Source organism: Globicephala melas, chromosome X, assembly GCF_963455315.2.
Source record: "Globicephala melas chromosome X, mGloMel1.2, whole genome shotgun sequence".
Classification (NCBI taxonomy): domain Eukaryota; kingdom Metazoa; phylum Chordata; class Mammalia; order Artiodactyla; family Delphinidae; genus Globicephala; species Globicephala melas.
In genome coordinates, this window is record NC_083335.1 from 70,782,158 (window position 1) to 70,802,894 (window position 20,737).

At 40.0% G+C, this 20,737-nt stretch overlaps 1 protein-coding gene and 1 non-coding gene across 7 annotated transcripts in view; both read right to left on the bottom strand.

The window, feature by feature from the left end:
* The window catches only part of YIPF6 (Yip1 domain family member 6), an 87,393-nt gene extending 78,380 nt beyond the window's left edge, over nt 1-9,013 (bottom strand). For 4 of the 6 annotated variants that reach the window (XR_009560599.1, XM_060291827.1, XM_060291828.1 and 1 more), the window contains exon 1: nt 8,669-9,013. Coding sequence is in view for 3 of the 6 variants with exons in the window: in XM_060291827.1 (XP_060147810.1) it covers nt 8,669-8,725 (57 nt within the window). In the remaining 3 variants the exon portion in view is untranslated. Of the gene's footprint in view, nt 1-4,181; nt 4,274-8,634 lie in introns of those variants that run through there. The other 2 variants (XM_060291830.2, XM_060291829.2) reach the window with 2 other exon arrangements.
* A 7,323-nt stretch (nt 9,014-16,336) lies between these two features.
* LOC132594614 (U6 spliceosomal RNA) lies at nt 16,337-16,440 on the bottom strand. Its single transcript, XR_009560815.1, has one exon. It is a non-coding gene; the product is annotated as a U6 spliceosomal RNA (small nuclear RNA).
* Nucleotides 16,441-20,737: the final 4,297 nt, after the last annotated feature.

The window sequence follows — 20,737 nt, forward strand, 5'->3', positions numbered from 1 at the left end:
ACAGTAACACATTCATAGTAGGGGACTTTAACACCCCACTTTCACCAATGGACAGATAATCCAAAATGAAAATAAATAAGGAAACACAAGCTTTAAATTATACATTAAACAAGATGAACTTAATTGATATTTATAGGACATTCCATCCAAAAACAACAGAATACACATTTTTCTCAAGTGCTCATGGAACATTCTCCAGGATAGATCATATCTTAGGTCACAAATCAAGCCTAGTTAAATTTAAGAAAATTGAAATTGTATCAAGTATCTTTTCAGACCACAACGCTATGAGACTAGATATCAATTACAGGAAACGACCTGTAAAAAATACAAACACATGGAGGATAAACAACACACTACTTAATAACGAAGTGATCACTGAAAAAATCAAAGAGGAAATAAAAAATTACCTAGAAACAAATGACAATGGAGACATGATGACCCAAAATCTATGGGATGCAGCAAAAGCAGTTCTAAGAGGGAAGTTTAAAGCAATGCAATCCTAACAGGAGACATCTCCAATAAACCACCTAACCTTGCACCTAAAGCAATTAGAGAGAAGAACAAAAAAACCCCAACGTTAGCAGAAAGAAAGAAATCATAAAACTCAGATCAGAAATACATGAAAAAGAAATGAAAGAAATGATAGCAAAGATCAATAAAACTAAAAGCTGGTTCTTTGAGAAGATAAACAAAATTGATAAACTCAACAAGACTCAACAAGAGTTGAGACTCAACAAGAAAAAACTCATTAGCCAGACTCAACAAGAAAAAAAGGGAGAAGACTCAAATCAATAGAATTAGAAATGAAAAAGGAGAAGTAACAACTGACACTGCAGAAATACAAAAGATCATGAGAGATTACTACAAGCAAATCTATGCCAATAAAATGGACAACCGGGAAGAAATGGACAAATTTTAGAAATGCACAACCTGCCAAGACTGAATCAGGAAGAAATAGAAAATATGAACAGACCAATCACAAGCACTGAAATTGAAACTGTGATTATAAATCTTCCAACAAAGAAAAGCCCAGGACCAGATGGCTTCACAGGCGACTTCTATCAAACATTTAGAGAAGAGCTAACACCTATCCTTCTCAAACTCTTCCAAAATATAGCAGAGGGAGGAACACTCCCAAACTCATTGTACAAGGCCACCATCAGCCTGATACCAAAACCAGACAAGGATGTCACAAAGAAAGAAAACTATAGGCCAATATCACTGATGAACATAGATGCAAAAATCCTCAACAAAATACTAGCAAACAGAATCCAACAGCACATTAAACGGATCATACATCATGTCAAGTGGGGTTTAATCCAGGAATGCAAGGATTCTTCAATATATGCAAATCAATCAACGTGATACACCATATTAACAAGTTGAAGGAGAAAAACCATGTGATCATCTCAGTAGATGCAGAGAAAGCTTTCGACAAAATTCAACACCCATTTTTGATAAAAACCTTGCAGAAAGCAGGCATAGAGGGAACTTTCCTCAACATAATAAAGGCCATATATGACAAACCCACAGCCAACATCATCCTCAATGGTGAAAAACTGAAAGCATTTCCACTAAGATCAGGAACAAGACAAAGCTGCCCACGCTCACCACTCTTATTGAACATAGTTTTGGAAGTTTCAGCCACAGCAATCAGAGAAGAAAAGGAAATAAAAGGAATAAAAATGGGAAAAGTAGAAGTAAAGCTGTCACTGTTTGCAGATGACATAGAGAATCCTAAAGATGCTACCAGAAAACTACTAGAGCTAATCAATGAATTTGGGAAAGTAGCAGGATGCAAAATTAATGCACAAAAATCTCTGGCATTCCTAAACACTAATGATGAAAAATCTGAAAGTGAAATCAAGAAAACACTTCCATTTACCATGGCAACAAAAAGAATAAAATATCTAGGAATAAACCTACCTAAGGAGACAAAAGACCTGTATGCAGAAAATTATAAGACACTGATGAAAGAAATTAAAGATGATACAAATAGATGGAGAGATATACCATGTTCTTGGATTGGAAGAATCAACATTGTGAAAATGATGCTACTACCCAAAACAAACTACAGATTCAATGCAATCCCTATCAAACTACCACTGGCATTTTTTACAGAACTAGAACAAAAAATTTCACAATTTGTATGGAAACACAAAAGACGCCGAATAGCCAAAGCAATCTTGAGAAAAAAAAACGGAGCTGGAGGAATCAGGCTCCCTGACTTCAGACTATACTACAAAGCTACAGTAATCAAGACAGTATGGTACTTGCACAAAAACAGAAAGATAGATCAATGGAACAGGATAGAAAGCCCAGACATAAACCCACACACATATGGTCACCTTATCTTTGATAAAGGAGGCAGGAATGTACAGTGGAGAAAGGACAGCCTCTTCAATAAGTGGTGCTGGGAAAACTGGACAGGTACATGTAAAAGTATGAGATTAGATCACTCCCTAACACCGTACACAAAAATAAGCTCAAAATGGATTAAAGCCCTAAATGTAAGACCAGAAACTATCAAACTCTTAGAGGAAAACATAGGCAGAACACTCTATGACATAAATCACAGCAAGATCCTTTTTGACCCACCTCCTAGAGAAATGGAAATAAAATAAACAAATGGGACCTAATGAAACTTCAAAGCTTTTGCACAGCAAAGGAAACCATAAACAAGACCAAAAGACAACCATCAGAATGTGAGAAAATATTTGCAAATGAAGCAACTGACAAAGGATTAATCTCCAAAATTTACAAGCAGTTCATGCAGCTCAATAACAAAAAAACAAACAACCCAATCCAAAAATGGGCAGAAGACCTAAATAGACATTTGTCCAAAGACGATATACAGACTGCCAACAAATGCATGAAAGAATGCTCGACATCATTAATCATAAGAGAAATGCAACTCAAAACTACAATGAGATATCATCTCACACCAGTCAGAATGGTCATCATCAACAAATCTAGAAACAATAAATGCTGGAGAGGGTGTGGAGAAAAGGGAACCCTCTTGCACTGTTGGTGGGAATGTAAATTGATACAGCCACTGTGGAGAACAGTGTGGAGGTTCCTTAAAAAACTACAAATAGAACTACCATATGACCCAGCAATCCCACTACTGGGCATATACCCTGAGAAGACCATAATTCAAAAAGAGTCATGTACCAAAATATTCACTGCAGCTCTATTTACAATAGCCCAGAGATGGAAACAATCTAAGTGTCCATCATCGGATGAATGGATAAAGAAGATGTGGCACATATATACAATGGAATATTACTCAGCCATAAAAAGAAACGAAATTGAGCTATTTGTAATGAGGTGGATAGACCTAGAGTCTGTCATACAGAGTGAAGTAACTCAGAAAGAGAAAGACAACTACCATATGCTAACACATATATATGGAATTTAAGAAAAAAATAAATGTCGTGAAGAACCTAGGGGTAAGACAGGAATAAAGACACAGACCTACTAGAGAATGGACTTGAGGGTATGGGGAGGGGGAAGCGTAAGCTGTGACAAAGCAAGAGAGAGGCATGGACATATATACACTACCAAACGTAAGGTAGATAGCTAGTGGGAAGCAGCTGCATAGCACAGGGAGATCAGCTCGGTGGTTTGTGACCACCTGGATGGGTGGGATAGGGAGGGTGGGAGGGAGGGAGACGCAAGAGGAAACAGATATGGGAACATATGTATATGTATAACTGATTCACTTTGTTATAAATCAGAAACTAACACACCATTGTTAAGCAATTATACTCCAATGAAGATGTTAAAAAAAAAAAGAAATATAAGAATCCTTCCTCAGTTTCACCCTTTGAATATTCTTCAGCACTTAATGTGTAAACCAACCTGTTTTGAAGTCATTATTCTCCCTTTACTACTACGATACTGCCCTTTCAAGCTCCAGGATTGCTTGTTTTGAGCTTTCTTGCTGCCTGCTACTGCTAGGGTAGACGGGGCAGTGCAGAAGGAATGGCCTTTGAAGCCAAACGGGCCTTTGCCCTCCCTTGGAAACAACACTGCTACAAGAATTAGATAACACCTGCATGTCACCTAGCACATAGTCAATGCTCAACATGTGGTATCTGGAGAGCCTTGGTTAAGAGTGCAAGCTCCTGGAGGCAGGCAGCCTGAGTTCCAATCCTAGCTCCATCATTTACTACCTGTGTGACAATGAGCAGGTTCCTTTTCCTCTCTGTGCCTCAGTTTCCTCATCTGTAAAATTGAGATGATGGTACTATCATCACAGGGTTGTCCTGAGGAAGAAATATATTAATACAAGTAAACCACTTAGTAGCAGGCTCACAGAAGGGGACAGATACATGTCAAGAGCTCAGGTTCAAGATTCCCAGGGAGTCGATTCAGGTTCTGTCACTGCTGTAGAATAAAGTATTTGGCTAGCCTTTGTCCTTTGTTCCTGGGAGGTAGCCTCTAAACTCCTGGGATTTCCTAAATGATAGTAATATTTTTGTTATTCATAGTGGGCCCTAATAGTTTAGCTAACAGGTGAGCCCTGGTAGACAGCTAGTTTATGTTAATGAGATGACAGCATGGTGGCTAACCACTGCTAAAAGACCAAACACAAGATTAGAGGATTGGGGGGTTTGAGTCCTGTGATACAAACCTGGCCTCTTGGAAGCGGAGGAGGCAATGATCCATTCAACCACACCTACATAATGAAAACTCAATAAAAACTAGATATGTGGGTGAGCTTTCCTGGTTGGCAATATTCTGCATATTGTCACACATCAATGTATCAGGAGAGTAACAGGGTCCTGTCCTGACTCCACAGAGAGAAGACAAGGACATTTTGTGTTAGGGACCATCTCAGACCTCAACCTAAGCATCTCCCCCTTCTGCTGGTTTCTGTTGTATCCTTTTGCTATAATAAAAGTGTAATTTTAAGTACAGCATTGTCCTGAGTTCTGTGAATCATTCTAGGGAATTACAGAGCCTGAGGGGATCACGGGAACTCCTGAATTTGTAGCCAGTAGGTCAGAAGTGAGGGTGGTCCTGGTCCTTCAGCTGGTATCTGAAGTGAGGACATTCTTATGGAAGACTGTGCCCTTAACTGGGGAAGTTTGGCCTAACTCCAGCTATTTGGTTTCAGAAGTCACTGCAGTCACTAAAGTGCCATGTGATTCCCACTCATCCCCCATCCCAACCCTTCCTCAGTATCTCTTCCCCAGAGAATCAGTGACATTGCTCAGCGAACTGAGGCAGGATCTGTGGCTCTCTAGCCCCATATATGAGACAATACCACCAGGACCTCAGCTAGTGGACCCTGCTCTGACTAGCCCCTCAGTGGAGATGAAAGGTGACTTGGACCCCATGTCCCTCCCCTTCCTCTGTGCAGGCAGCCTTGTGAACATACATACACATGTGTGCACATAAACACACGTGCACACTTTGCTGCCTGGCTTGGGCCAATGAGGGGAGGAGATAGAGGCAGGGCCAAAAACACACAGTAAAAGCAGGGACTGCAGCCTTAAGAAAGTGGCTGGGAGCAGATGGCTCATACTATTGACCAAAATCCTAAAGAGAGAAAGGAGTCAACAAGGTGGAGGGAGGGGTGGGGTGGATCAAGCAGGAAACAGTTCAGTCCAAGAGGTGGAGGTCGGGGCTTAGTGGCATGGTCTCTAGCCAGCACCTTCACCTGGGACCAGCTTCCTTCCAGACCCCAGGCTATAGCGATTATTATGGCTCTTTTTCCTGCTCCTTAAACAGACAGGCAATAGACAGGCATTACCCAATATTCTGTATTTTCAACTCTATGCAGATGACTCCTAAATCAACCTTTCTAGTCCTGACCTCTTGTGAGCCCTTAAGTCCAGATTTCAGTGTCCAACTACCTGTTGGATATCTATTGGATGGCCTGCCAATATCTCAAACTAAACATTTCCAAAAGTGAATTAATCAACTTTTAGGGCCCTCATTCTCCTCTTCTGTATTTCTGTTCAGGGTATCACTTCCTCCCATTTGTCTATAGTCTTGTTTTTCAAAATGTGATACTGGGAGGAGCAGCAGCAGCACCACCTGACAGCTTATTAGAAATGCAGAATGTTAGGCCTCATCCCAGACCTACTAAATCAGAATCTGCAATTTAACAAAATACCCCAGATGACTGCTATGCACATTAAAGTTTGAAAAGCACTATGTAAGACACATTCTCCCTAGCACTGCAAACCCTCGAGCATTCCGCCTTACTCAAATCTTCACATCTGCTACTGCTGTAGTCCAAACAGTCATCAATTCTTCCTGGAACTACCGCAAACACTTGCACTGGTATCCTAGATTCCAGATACTCCCCATGGTAACTCCTCTGTTATGTTGTCAAATTCATGATTTAAAACACTTCCCTCCTCAAAAATTTCCAGTGGCTCCTTGTTGCCTATTAAACCTCCCGGCATAGTAGTCAATAAGAAGAAATAACACTACATGATTATTATGTGCCAGGCACTCTACCAAGTGTTTTATGTGTTTTAACTCATTTAATCCACCGAACAACCCTGTAAGTATTACTTTATCTCCATTTTACAGACAGGGAAACTGAGGCATGGAGGGGTTTGGTAATTTCCCCAATATCCTACAGTTAGTTAAGTGACAGAGCATAGAACCAAACCTAGACGACTTGACCCCAGAGCACACATCCATAACCACTGTTCCATATTGCCTCCCTAATTTAGTAGCCTTATCTTTTAAGGTTTACCTCCTAATACTTCCCTGTGCTTCAGCCAAAGTAATCTCTCTGTTGTTCTGCAAATGCATTAGCACCTCGTAACCTCTGTACCTTCACCAATGAGAGGCTCTGTAGCATTACTGGAAATAGTCTTGGTTTCAGAAGCAGACCTAAGTTCAATTTTCAGCCTAGCCACCCTGGGGAAATCATCAAATCTCTCTGAGTCTCATCCCCTCACCTGCAAGTAAAACATAGTTCAAAAACCACCTGAACTAGCTGCTGTGAAGTTTAGAAAATATGCAGAGGATGTTTACTACAATCCTGGCACATAGCAGGTGGTCAATCATTGATAGCTCTTATGCTCACCTGCAATTCAAATCCTACCCATCCTCTGAGGCCCCCTCAAATGTAACTTCTACCATGTAGCTTGCTTCATCACCCCAACTAGACATGATAGCATCTTCTTTTAAATTTTGTTAATATTTTATGTGTAACTTTCTTATATAGTGTCTTATTTTAGCATTATACATTTGTCTTATCCCTACAAATTAGACTGTAAGCATAAGGAAAGGCCATTTGTATTTCCTAAAGCAACTAGCATAGTGTATTACACACTGTGGGAGTTCAATAAACATTGTTGAATAGAAGTGGACTGGATACTGAGTAATGAGTAACCAGAACCACTAAAATTAATTGGGGGAAAGCTTCATAAAAGAGAAGTAGGTCAGTTTAGACGAAAGGAACTAAAAACACCTAAGCACCTGTAACTACGTCATACCAGGCACTATGCATATATTAGTTCATTTAGTACTCTAATTCTGTGGTGACTTACTACCCTCATTTTCCAAATGAGGAAACTGGGGTTCAGAGTGACTTCCTCAAGGTCAGAAGTCTTCCATGAGAACTTGGACCTACTCACTCTCTTTCACTGTTGTATCTTCTGTGCCTAAAAGAGTGCCTGGAACATAGCGGATACTCAATAAATATCTGTCAAATGAAGTGATGAACAAACAGAGCTAGTAAGCAGAACCAAAACTAGAATCAGTTTCACCTGACTCCCAGGTCAGTCCTCTACTATGTTAAGTTGCCAATTTAAAACAGAGAAAAGGGATGTACCATTTATTGAGCAACTACTATATAATTAAACACTATTTGGTATATAACTAAACGTTTGGGAGGAGGGATTGGGGGGCAGAATGTTGAGCTGACTACACTCAGTTATGGCACTGATTGTGTTAGACACTTCACATAATTTGTCACTACAACTTTGTAAAAACTCTTTGAGGCAGGTATTTTTAACTCCATTTTACAGATGAAAAAACTCTCCATGAAATGACTTGCCCAAATTCACACAAGCGGCAGAGTGGGTGATAACTTTACCTCCAAGTTAACTTTAACTCCAAAGCCTGTGTTCTTAAATACCTGTTCAGGCTTTGGAATTGTAGTATTTGCAGTAGAAATCCTATCCTCTGCAGAGACAGGAGCAAGAGAGCATGAAGAGGACTGCAAGGAGCTGCGACAGGGAGGGCAGGGATAAAACCAAGACGACTGGGGGTCACTGAGCAAATCAACAGTCAAGTTATAACGTCCCATGGGAAGTAATCTCTCATTAATCCCAGAATGCTGCTACTCCAACAAGGGCTAGTGACAAGTCTCCATAAAATGAGGGGACAGCAGATGCAAAGATACTTAAATCGCCTAAAGCTCAGCATTTAACAAAATACAGGGGACGAGGATAAAAAGGAAAGTGAATGAAAGTTTCACAAGAAGGCGTGGAAACAACGCGGGTGGGGGGAAGCGGTTAGCCCAAAGAACAGGCGCAGTGTTGGGACCTGGTCTGGCATCGGGTACAGGAAGGACCTGCCGTGAGGAAGGGATTCCGGCTCTTTCACGCCACGAGCCCGTCGCCCGACTTCCTTAAGGGGCATCTGCCTCACCCTCGGTCCCTTCTGTCGCAGAACCCAAGCTCACCAGGGGCCTGGGCGTTGCTGTCCCTGGGTCTCCGGGAGACTCCGCCGCTTCCGCCATCTTGGCCCTCCTTCTCCCGGGTCGCTCCCACAGGCCTTTGCGGAACCTGAGACGTGGAGGCCGCGGCCCGTCAGCGCGTCTGCGCGTGGCGGCCGCGTCACCGAAGAGCGCCTAGCAGCTGCTAGCGGCCCCGGCCCTCGGCCCTCCTCCCTTGTCCTCTGGGTGGGGGGCAGGGGTTCGCGTCGCCTCGCTTCCCTTCTTCTGGGCCACGGGTCTCGCTGGACACGCTCCCTTTTTAACACTCCACCCCGATCCTCAGCGCACTCCCGTCGGCCGCGGGGCCGCCACTTCCTTCTCTCCCCCTCCCACCTCTTCGCGCCCCGCCCCCGCCAGCGTCTGCTTCCGGCTCTCTGGAGGAGGCTCGGGGTGCCGCCTCCCACACCAGCACTGCACCTTAGGGAAAAAGCCTGCCCCTCCCCCAGCGGCCTAGAGACTTCCTTTCCCAGTTGCTGAATAAAGGGATGAAGCGCACCTTAACAACTGCTCCCTCCACTGTCGCCCTCGCCTGGATGATTACCTGCGCTTCTCATTCCGCTACTTAGCAGCTTCCCACTTACTGGACTGTTACAAGCTTTCATACTGTCTCCACACCGACCTCCGAAATTGCTTTTCTCCCTCACCCCCTTGGGGTCGGGTGGGGGGAAACTTCTCTGTATGCATTGGCCAACATTTTAATCCCACCACAATTTACCACAGTTTACAAAGTTGCTAAGCGATTTAGGGCAAGTACTGAAGATGTTCAAGGCTGAAAGAGGGCGATTATTGTAAGAATAACTTTTTAAAGAAAACTGCATGTCCCTATCTCGTTTTCCTGTCCTATCTCGGGACTTTCTCTGTGTTTCAGACTCCATTTCACCTCACCTCAGGCTAAAATGAGCTCAGGCAATACATCCATTGTTGATGCAAGCAATATGCAGGGTACTGAGTGCCCACTGGGGCAAATAATTACCAGTTTTCCACTTTTAACAAACAGGGTAGGGGATGATGTGAACTAGCCTTATTTTTTTGAATGGGCAATCTAGGAAAGCACACAAGTAGTAAACTTAAGAAGAAAGAATGTGGCTGTAGTGTGAAGAAATTCCCAAACTAATGAGATGTGTGTGTGTGTTTGTTGTTCTGTTTTGTTTAAATATTCTTATAATTCTCCTTCTCAGACCAAGCACAGTTTCAGTACTTGTGCAAATACTGATGGGAATAATATGAACATTTAGGCCAGTAGATATGAAACTTTTTTTAATGTTACAAGAGATTATTATGTATTGAATACAATTCCCCAGGCCCAGCCTCAGCTTCCCACACCTGCTCCACCCCTCCCACTACCATTCCCACCCTCAATGCCACCCCTACCCCTGTCCTGACCTCAGCACTCATTATCAGATTACCAAATCCGTTCCGGCTTCCCTGAGGCCATTAATAACCTCTTCTATTTCCTTGTCAACCTCCAAAATTAGTTATCTCTCCCCAACTGAAAACCACAACTTATACCACCCAGCCTCATCTTTTGGCCTCTTTACCACTCATTTCAAGATGGCCTTGATGCTGGCTTCAGAGGAGGACAGGCCATAAAACAATTGTTGAGGCAGTCAGTATTTGGCTTACCTAAGCATTATTTCAGTCTAAAAATGCCAGTTTTCCTTATTTAACTAATAGGGTACAGGTTGAGTGTGAGTTAATATGTTATGAAGAGAAACTCAGGAAGGAAGGTTATAGAGGAAGGGGTGGCATAGGGCTAAGCTCCTAAAATAGTAATTATTTTATGTTTTTAGTTGCAAGTATATCTCAGAAAATTGCCAAACTCACTCATCATTCTTTAATACACTACAATCATCACCCTCTGTTAGACTATGAACATTTACCACACAGCACGACTCACGGGACTTGCCCAAAATTGCTTAGAAAGTTTGTAAGTGTTAGAAGAGGGATTAACATTTAGACCAATAGGTATGAAGAACTTTGTTAGTTGTTCTAAATTACAAGACAATATAACGTACAACTCTGAAAACAACTGGAAAATATTGAGGAAACAGGCAGTTTCCTGGAGAAATGGTCAAAATTAACTCAAAAAGGAAGCAAGATATTTCGTGAGGACAAAATTTTGGAAGAAAACAATATATAAAAAGCAAGGTGCAGAACAGTTTATATCGTATGCTAACATCTATGTAAAAAAGTAGAAGGGAATATATATCCATATACTTGAATATTCACAGACTACGTCCCAATGACTACACAAGAAGCTGGTAACAGTGGTTGCCTCTGGGGGAGAAACTGAGGGACTAGAAATAAGAGATGAGAGGGACTATTTATTGACTTTCAAGGGAGGGCTATTCATTGTATGACCTTTCATGCAGTTTGAAATTTTTACTATATACATGTGTTACTTTAAAAAAAAAAAGTTGCTGGGCTTCCCTGGTGGCGCAGTGGTTGAGAGTCCGCCTGCCGATGCAGGAGACATGGGTTCGTGCCCCAGTTCGGGAAGGTCCCACATGCTGCGGAGCGGCTGGGCCTGTGAGCTGTGGCCGCTGAGCCTGCACATCCGGAGCCTGTGCTCCGCAACGGGAGAGGCCACAGCAGTGAGAGCCCTGTGTACCGCAAAAAAAAAAAAAAAAAAAAAGTTGCCAAAGAGCTATCCTCCCCTCCCACCCCCAAGGTACTGGATGGTTTCCAAGGCTATCGTCAGGGAAGAAGAAATTTTCCTCTACCCATCTACATTCTTCTGGCTTGTCTAAGAATTAAATTGACATGAGAAAGATTAACAGGAGAAAATCAAACAAGATTTAATAACGTATACATGGAAGAGACCCAGAAAAACTGAGTAACTCACCAAAATAGCCAAAGCCCTCACCTTAAATACTATCCTCAGCTAAAGACAAAAGAGGATTTTGAGGGTGGGGAGCGTCAGTTATGGGAGGTTACCGGGAAAAGCACCATAAACAAGGGTGATTATGATGCAGATTTAAGTCATTCATATTTATGACCATGGTCAGAGCAAGTATGATTGATTGGCCAAGTGAAGGGGTCCCATCTAGCAATAACAAAAGTGGCTCGAACAAAACTGTAACTTCTTTCTTCTAGAATAATTTTCCTAAGGACCATCCAATTAGAGCCTTGGAGAAATCCACCAAGAAGTACTTGGCATAGGTAAATGACCACAAATCCAACAATTGGATTAATTTTTAAAGTCTACATGGGACTTGTGCCAATGATAGAAAAACATTTGAGTTATGTGCAGAAGCCAAAGAAATGAAAAAACACAATAAATAATCATATGGATCAGGTCCAGCATCTTGGGATAGCTGTCTCGTTCTGATGTCTTCTTCTCCTCCTGGGGTGGGAGTCGTTTCTCCTCTGTTTGAGCATTGTTTTAAGGTGAGTTTGAAGTGAGCAGTCCTCTGTATGGACCAGTCCAGTGCAGGGGCCCTTTCAAGTGGGAAATATGAATCCAAGAATCAATTCCCTTCAGTTATGCTGTGCAAGAGCTAATTAAGAGTATCTGACAAGGGTCCTGTAATCTAGGTTGGAGAGAGTCCTTTCAATGATGTCTTTTCCAGTGTACATCATCTCCTGGTTGCAGGCCATAGGCCACCTGATCTTCATCCAAAGATAAGTTGATGTGATAAGCTTCAGAAACAATCTTAGTATGTCCTTTTAATAATTCAATTAAACTTTTGTGATAATGCAACATAGTAACAAGAAGCCATCCAGGAAGTGAGTCTTAAGCAGTAAATACAAAACCTCAAAGACAACAACACTAGAACCCAACATCTACAGAAACAATCTTTTTCTATCTAAAATTACCCTCATTTCTACAAAATATAGCCAAGTTGACTAATTTGCTTGCAAAATAAGTCTGGTTTCAATAAACTTTGCCTGATTATTTGCATAAGAGTAATTGATCACACAAGCTACTTTAAATTGGCTGTGCTGGAACGTTTCATGAGGAATCTCAGACTGAACTTTAAAAGGCCTTTCAAGGCCAGTAAAGCCACGCCAAGTGCTTGTCATCAGATTCGCCTGTACTACCTATATATAGATTGGGTGAATTCCTCCCTTCTCAAGGTCCTCAAAATATTTCAAGGTTCTGGGGCGGCCAGGAAGTGACCTTTCTTATTTACCTGGTAAGGCTGCTGGGCTCCTTGTAAGCAAGGTACCAGATTGTTTCTCCAAGGGGTTTTATGGCTCCATAAAGTTCACCTTAGTTCTTTAAAGCTATCTGATCATATCTGATTCTGTGCAATTTCTCAAATATGACATTCCAGTCAAAAACATGGTAACATAACCAATGTTTCCAATATGTCCTGTTATAAGAACAGACTCTTATCGAACTTATGCAAATAGCTACATTGCCATAAAGATAAGAATACTCACTGAGTTCCCAAATTCTGGAGGAATCAAGTAGTGAGAAAAGATGAATGCTACAATTCTGCTTACAAAGTTATAATTTACCAAATTGCTATAAGTCATAATTAACTTAAAGTGAAGGGTTTCCTTATATTTGGACAACCAAGATTAAAAACTAGTAATATTTCAGACAGAAAGTTATACAAACTAACATTCAGCCCTATGTAACTAATTCTTGTTGATCATGATCTTCTGTTAACAGTTTTATGAAGTCATCAGGGTTTCCATTAGAATTCTTTATTTTTTTAAATTGGGGTATAATTGTTTTACACTGTTGTGTAGGTTTCTACTGTACAGTGAAGCAAAGTAGAGTTCCCTGTCCTATACAGCAGATTCTCATTTGTTATCTATTTTATACATATTAGTGTATATATGGCAATCCCAATCTCCCAATTCATCCCACGCCCCCCTTCCCCCCTTGGCGTCCATACGTATGTTCTCTATGTCTGTGTCTCTATCTCTGCCCTGCAAACAGGTTCATCTGTACCATTTTTCTAGATTCCACATATATGCATTAATATACGATATTTGTTTATCTGTTTCTGACTTACTTCACTCTGTATGACAGTCTCTAGATCCATCCACGTCTCTACAAATGACCCAATTTCATCCCGTTTTATGGCTGAGTAATATTCCATTGTATATATGTACCACATCTTCTTTATCCATTCATCTGTCGATGGACATTTAGGTTCCTTCCATGTCCTGGCTATTGTAAATAGTGCTGCAGTGAACATTGGGGTGCATGTGCCTTTTTGAATTATGGTTTTCCCTGAGTATACGCCCAGGAGTGGGATTGCTGGGTCATATGGTAATTCTATTTTTAGTTTTTTAAGGAACCTCCAGACTGTTCTCCATAGTGGCTGTATCAATTTACATTCCCACAAACAGTGCAAGGGGGTTCCCTTTTCTCCACACTAGGAAAACTGGACAGCTACATGTAAAAGAATGGAATTAGAACACTCCCTAACACCATACACAAAAATAAACTCAAAATGGATTAAAGACCTAAATGTAAGGCCAGAAACTATCAAACTCTTAGAGAAAAACATAGGCAGAACACTCTTTGACATAAATCACAGCAAGATCTTTTTTGACACACCTCCTAGAGAAGTGGAAATAAAAACAAAAATAAACAAATGGGACCTAATGAAACTTCAAAGCTTTTACACAGCAAAGGTAACCATAAACAAGAAGAAAAGACAACCCTCAGAATGGGAGAAAATAGTTGCAAATGAATCAATGGATAAGGGATTAATCTACAAAATATACAAACAGCTCATGCAGCTCAATATCAAAAAAACAAACAACCCAACCAAAAACTGGGCAGAAGGCCTAAATAGACATTTCTCCAAAGAAGACATACAGATGCCCAAGAGGCACATGAAAAGATGCTCAACATCACTAATAATTAGAGAAATGCAAATCAAAACTACAATGAGGTATCACCTCACACCAGTCAGAATAGTCATCATCAAAAAATCTACAAATAATAAATGCTGGAGAATTCTTTAATTTCTTAACCTGTTCACTGTTATGAGCTGAAAGTTATCAGAAACGTGTATTTGTCAAAAGGTTCTTTCTATGAATCTTCTGGAAGATGAAGCATTTTTACAGAAGCATCAGAGTACAAAAATAACTGTCTATAAAAGACAAAAGACTTAAAAAGCAAGGTTAAAGACCTGTTTACAAAGCAATTGTCAAAGAAATTTGTTGTTTTAGTGGCATACAATATTAAAACAATAATTAGAATTATGACTGATGATACTACATGAGGACATATTTAAATTTTAGAAATTTCACATAATTTCTAGAACATTTATATTAATGACAATTATCTATACTCTACAACCTAAGAAGGTTTATCACCACTCATTTAACAATGCTTCCCATGTAATTTAACATATAAAATTAGCCTAATTAGTTTAATGTCTTTCTTTGATAAGGAGAGAAAACAAATCTTGAGGTGCTCCGGAGGCATTCTGGAAAACCTCAATGTTATCTACAGGTCAAAAGAACTTCATTTAGAATTTGATTTTGGGGAAGTTTGTCAAATATATTAAAAAGGGTTTAAAACACTTGGTCAAATAGAATCATAGGTCACTATGTAACAGTACTTAGTTATCCACCCAAGCAAAGTGACAAAAGATTTCAAAAGCAAAATACAGAAAGTTGCAACAGTTTACTTAAAAGGTAAAAAATTGGGCTTCCCTGGTGGCGCAGTGGTTGAGAATCTGCCTGCCAATGCAGGGGACACGGGTTTGAGCCCTGGTCTGGGAAGATCCCACATGCCGCGGAGGAACTAGGCTCGTGAGCCACAACTACTGAGCCTGTGCATCTGGAGCCTGTGCTCCACAACAAGAGAGGCCGCGATAGTGAGAGGCCCGCGCAACGCGATGAAGAGTGGCCCCTGCTTGCCGCAACTAGAGAAAGCCCTCGCACAGAAACGAAGACCCAACACAGCCAAAAATAAATAAATAAATATTTTTTTAAAAGGTAAAAAATCTTTACTATCTGTTATCAAGAGCATATCAATATCCCATTAAAACTTCGTGCTCTTAACAGAGAGAAAACCAAATTCAGGTTTTGCACCATCTTACAATTTATTCTAATCTTAGCCAGTCTTGATCACATACAGAACTCTATTCTCAAGGCTTCTCTTCGACAAAACTTCTATAACTTACTTTTTTTTTTTTTTTTTTTTTTTTTTTTGGAGGTATGCGGGCCTCTCACTGTTGTGGCCTCTCCCGTTGCGGAGCACAGGCTCCAGATGTGCAGGTTCAGTGGCCATGGCTCACGGGCCCAGCCGCTCCGTGGCATGTGGGATCTTCCCGGACCGGGGCACGAACCCGTGTCCCCTGCATCGGCAGGCGGACTCTCAACCACTGCGCCACCAGGGAAGCCCTAACTTACTTTTTTTTTAACCTTTAGATTTTTGTCCTATGTTTTCCTTTTCTCTCTCTCTCTTTTTTTATAGGATTTCATTTTACTTTAATTTTTTTATTTTAAAAAATTTATTGTATTCAAGTATAGTTGATTTACAATGTTGTGTTAATTTCTGCTAAACAGCAAAGTGATTCAGTTTTATGTATAGTCTTTTTCATATTCTTTGCCATTATGGTTTATCAGAGGATATTGCATATAGTTCCCTGCGCTAGACAGTAGGACCTTGTTGTTTATCCATTCTATATATAGTAGTTTGCATCTGCTAATAAAAATATAGAACACTTCACAAATTTGTGTGGCATTCTTGTGCAGGGGTCATGCTAATATTCTCTGTGTCATTCCAATTTTAGTATATGTGTTGTGGAAGCCATCATTCTCTCTCTCTTTTAAAGCTATCTTTAGGACAAAATTACTTTCTCTTCCCTGAACTAAGTGTATTTCCATTCCTTATACCTTCTTTTTCCTTGCATACAAAGATGTTTTCCTTATTAATTTTTAGTGGTTTTAATTACATATTTTAATTATAATTCTTAAACGCCTTCATTTGTAGCAAAAACTAAGAAGTAAGCAATTATGAACTGTCTTTTACATTAGCATTCTGTAGATTGGCAAACTTCTAAATACTATTTATAATTTTTTTTAAATATGTGCTTTCTTATAGAAAATGTCTCCATGTGGAACCAAACATATTTATTAATAGTCCTAAATATCTTTAGTTTCTCTGTAAAAGGAAGCCTATGTTTAGTAATTAATGTTTCAGTACCTTATTTTATTTGGGAATGATCTAGATATTCAATAAGCTTCCATCATTTAATTTAATTTAGCAAAACCCTAAAGTTTGAAGTTGCCAAAAAGATTTGGAGAAACGATTTCTAAGTAGACACACCATAAAACATGATTATTCTTAAAGAGTTCACCTAAAAACTCTTAACCCATTTACATTTAATTTACTTATAAAAATTTTATTATATCAAGTCATCTTTCTGGCTGACAAATTTTGCAACAGATATAAGATCTTACTTAACTTCTAGTAAATCTAGGTACAATAAAAGTATTATATTTAATGTTGATGACTCTAAAGACATTAATAATAAACTAACTTTAATACCAAATATTAACTTAGTACTGAATATTTCCCAGTCCATGTGATCCTGAAATTCATTTTAGTTTCTTCCATATTTCTGAGGATTTATCTAAATGCTTAATTTTCTTTAAACCAACTAAATAGGACTCTTTTACAAATTAATTTTGGCTATATCACACGTCTATAACACACACACATATATGTAGACACACACAAACAGAGACCCCTTAGTTCTCATTTCAAATTTTCAGCCTTAAATCAGGTACAATAACACAAAACCCATCAGTTACAGAAAAGTCTGTTCAAATTGGGTTTCTGGCAGATGGAAGAAATCAAGGTCACTTATTTAGATGGCTAAACCTTTTCTTACTAATATTTATGGAGAAGACACTGAAGATTATTTATATTTGTCCTTGACACGGCAAGTTCCAAATGACCTATCCCCCTTTTCATTTTCTTTTGATAAGGGTTACCTTTCTTAAGTTTGCATTTTAAAAAGATGGCCTAGATAAGAGTTCCTCGAGAAGACTAGGTAGAACATTTACCTCTCAAAGGCTCAGGGAGAGAAATGCAAGTGCCTCCTAGGAGGACTTTTGTTCCCATAAGGCCAGAATTTTTTTTCAATACTTACAAGCCTCTTAAGATAAATAGGGGGAGGTTTCGGGGAGTGGAAAAAACGATTGATGGGCTTTGAATTGTTTCTGGAGCTACATCTCTGGTCCTGGAAAGAGTAGACTGCTGTTTTTAATTCCTCAAGGAATTGGGTAGCCACATAAATGATATCAAAGGATGGACATACTGATCCACCTATGTTGGAATGTTTTTCTTCCCTCTGGGTATATTTAGCTTGGGGGAGAAAGCCAAAAAAATTTCTATCAGGTTCTGAATATCAGCTATGGTCACTTGTTTAGTCAGACCAATGGCCTCCCATCTTGGTAATCCATTTACAAAAACTTTTGAGAATCCTCTCTGGGTTTAAGAAATTCTTTAACTATGGCCCTCAGTTCAGCCTTTGACCTGAAGAGGATTGCCTACAGCCTCAAGTGGTCCCATTTCTAAAGGTAACTGTTTAATAGTCTCTTCAGAGTGGAAAAGCAATTCATACAGAGGATTACAAGAATGAGTACTCAAATAAAGCAGTATAGAGGGGAGCAGTAGGAACTAAGTCAATCTTATAGTCTTTTGTTTTAGGTACGTTTTATATCTTTAATCTTTCATTAGCCTTCTACAACAAATCCATCAATTAAGCTATTTTGGAAATTAGAAGTGCATACCAATTAAAATAGGTACAAGTGTTTAAGATGAACCCTTTCTAAAATTTTAACAATTTTGAAGTCTTTCCAATTCAGAGGGCTCATCATTTGTCTATTGATGAACAGGATCTTAATAGTGACTCAAACCAATAAACCTTTTTATGGTTAAACCAAGTATGTAAGAGGCATCCTTCAAGAGACTGCAATGCATGCAGCCCTCACAAGATGCAGAAATTTCACTCCCAAGGACATTCTAAAGAAGTAGAGACCTTCATTGTACACATGGAAACAACAAAGGTTGAGATGACCAAAGCCTCTTATGGACTGAGATCACTTATGACAAACTCCCCTGAGAGCTGACACTCTCAGACAAAGAACATTCAGTTTATCTGACTGACTGCCAAATGTACGCCAGTATATGCACCTTCTGTATGGTGGAAACCAGAAAGAATATTCCCGTTGATCAACAAGTCAAGTTCTCAGGAAAGGAAAACCTAACCAGACCAAGGAGGACTGGTTTTCCTCCTTATGACCAAAGACACAAAAGACAGAAGCAACAACAACAAAAATCAGTGACCATCTCTGGGAGGAAAAGGATTAACAAATCTAGAATACTCTTCCAAACTTCAAACCAAAAGTCACTGAGTCCAAAGAGCTAGCCCTACAGAAATTTATTCCCACTAATCTAATTTTAGAAAAGAGAAAAACTCTTACCACTCTAATTTCCAGCAGATCCTGCAGGCAGAGATCAAGGAAACTGACTAACATGGTAAGAATTCTTACCTTCTGAGAGGTTTCTCTAACTGCATGCACAGAAACCAGTTTTGGAATGTCAAAAGAGGCCCATCTTGGCCATTTCAGGGCAAGAGTTCCTTTAATTCACAATTTAAAAGGACTTGCAAGTATAAGTTCCAAATATACATAAACTCAACTGGGGTGCTAAGTCAGAAGTTTTCTGACTCCTCTCATTTCTCTGTTTGGGAAACTCTTCCCCATTTTAAAGTTGGTTTGTTGGAATGAAATTGCTAATGAAATTATGTGGTGGACCCATGTGTTGTTTGTGAATTTAAGTCCTCTAGGTGTCACCCTAGAGTCATTTCAGCTCTTTTATGTGTCTTAGCTTCTCCCTCTGTCAATCTAAAATCACATGGGTGCTCAGAGTACTGCGTAGCCAACACTTATATTGTGTGTCCCTGGGCGAGCAAGTTTTTAATTAATGAGTGGAAGTCCCTGTTGGACCACTGCATAGTATGAGGACTTGCCTTCACCACTTCCATAAATTTCTCAGTTGTCTGAGAAAGCCATAACTGTCCAGGAGAAGTTGTGTCCCTTTTCTTTGGAGCAGAGAACTCTCATATGGTATCTTCACTGTTATTCTGACAAATTCTGTTAAGGTAGCCAAATTGAGAAAAGACATCAGGCCAGTCTCCTACCTAATCACCCAGTCCAAACCACTCAGTGTCTTTCAACTGAGCAAATCTTCCCAGTGTTTCTCAACCAGGCCCTTTTTCCCAGTGTCTCTCAACTGGGAAAATCCTCCTCAGTGTCTCTCAACTGAGGAGTCAGGTACCTTTTTATCCACAGCCAAATAAAACTCAGGATTGTCAACCAATAATCGGAAGATCTGAGACCAAGAGACACTTATTCAAATTCATCTGGACTTGCTAAGGAGGAGGATGGACACAGGACCAAGGCTCTGTGACCAAGGCTCCAATTCCTCACAGAGTTCAGGTGAAGGAGAGAAATCTGCTCTGGGTCCCTTCATGGTTGCCAAAACTGTCAACAACAAAAAACTCTGAACAATGTGAGAACTGCAAGTTTCAGTTTTATTTTGGGACTTACTGAGGACTATAGCCTGGGAGACAGCCTTCCAGATAGCTGTAAGGAACTGCTCCAAAGAGGTAGGGGAGGAGCCAATATATATATGATTGGGGGCGGGGTGCTGAGAAATACATGTAGTCAATCATACATCTTGGTAAAAATTTACTGCTAGTCACGAGCATCAGATATATCAGTTAATGATTTTAGTGCTTCTCTAACTATGGGAAGATGCATGAATCTGGGGTCATTGAAATTCTTCCTTAGATATGCATTTAACTGTCTAGGGGCCCATTCAAAACAAGGAATGCTTCATCCTGAATTCCTTTCAGTGTGTGTTCTAGGTCAGCCACTGCAACAGCTAATGACTTGATCCCTGTAGAACTCGAATGGTGGGCAATATTTTTTGTTTACAAAATAAGTATATTAATAAAGAGTGAATAGAAGTGTACTTACTTAACATGATAAATAAATCTGTATCAAACCAGAAGCCAACCTCACGCTATACCTGGC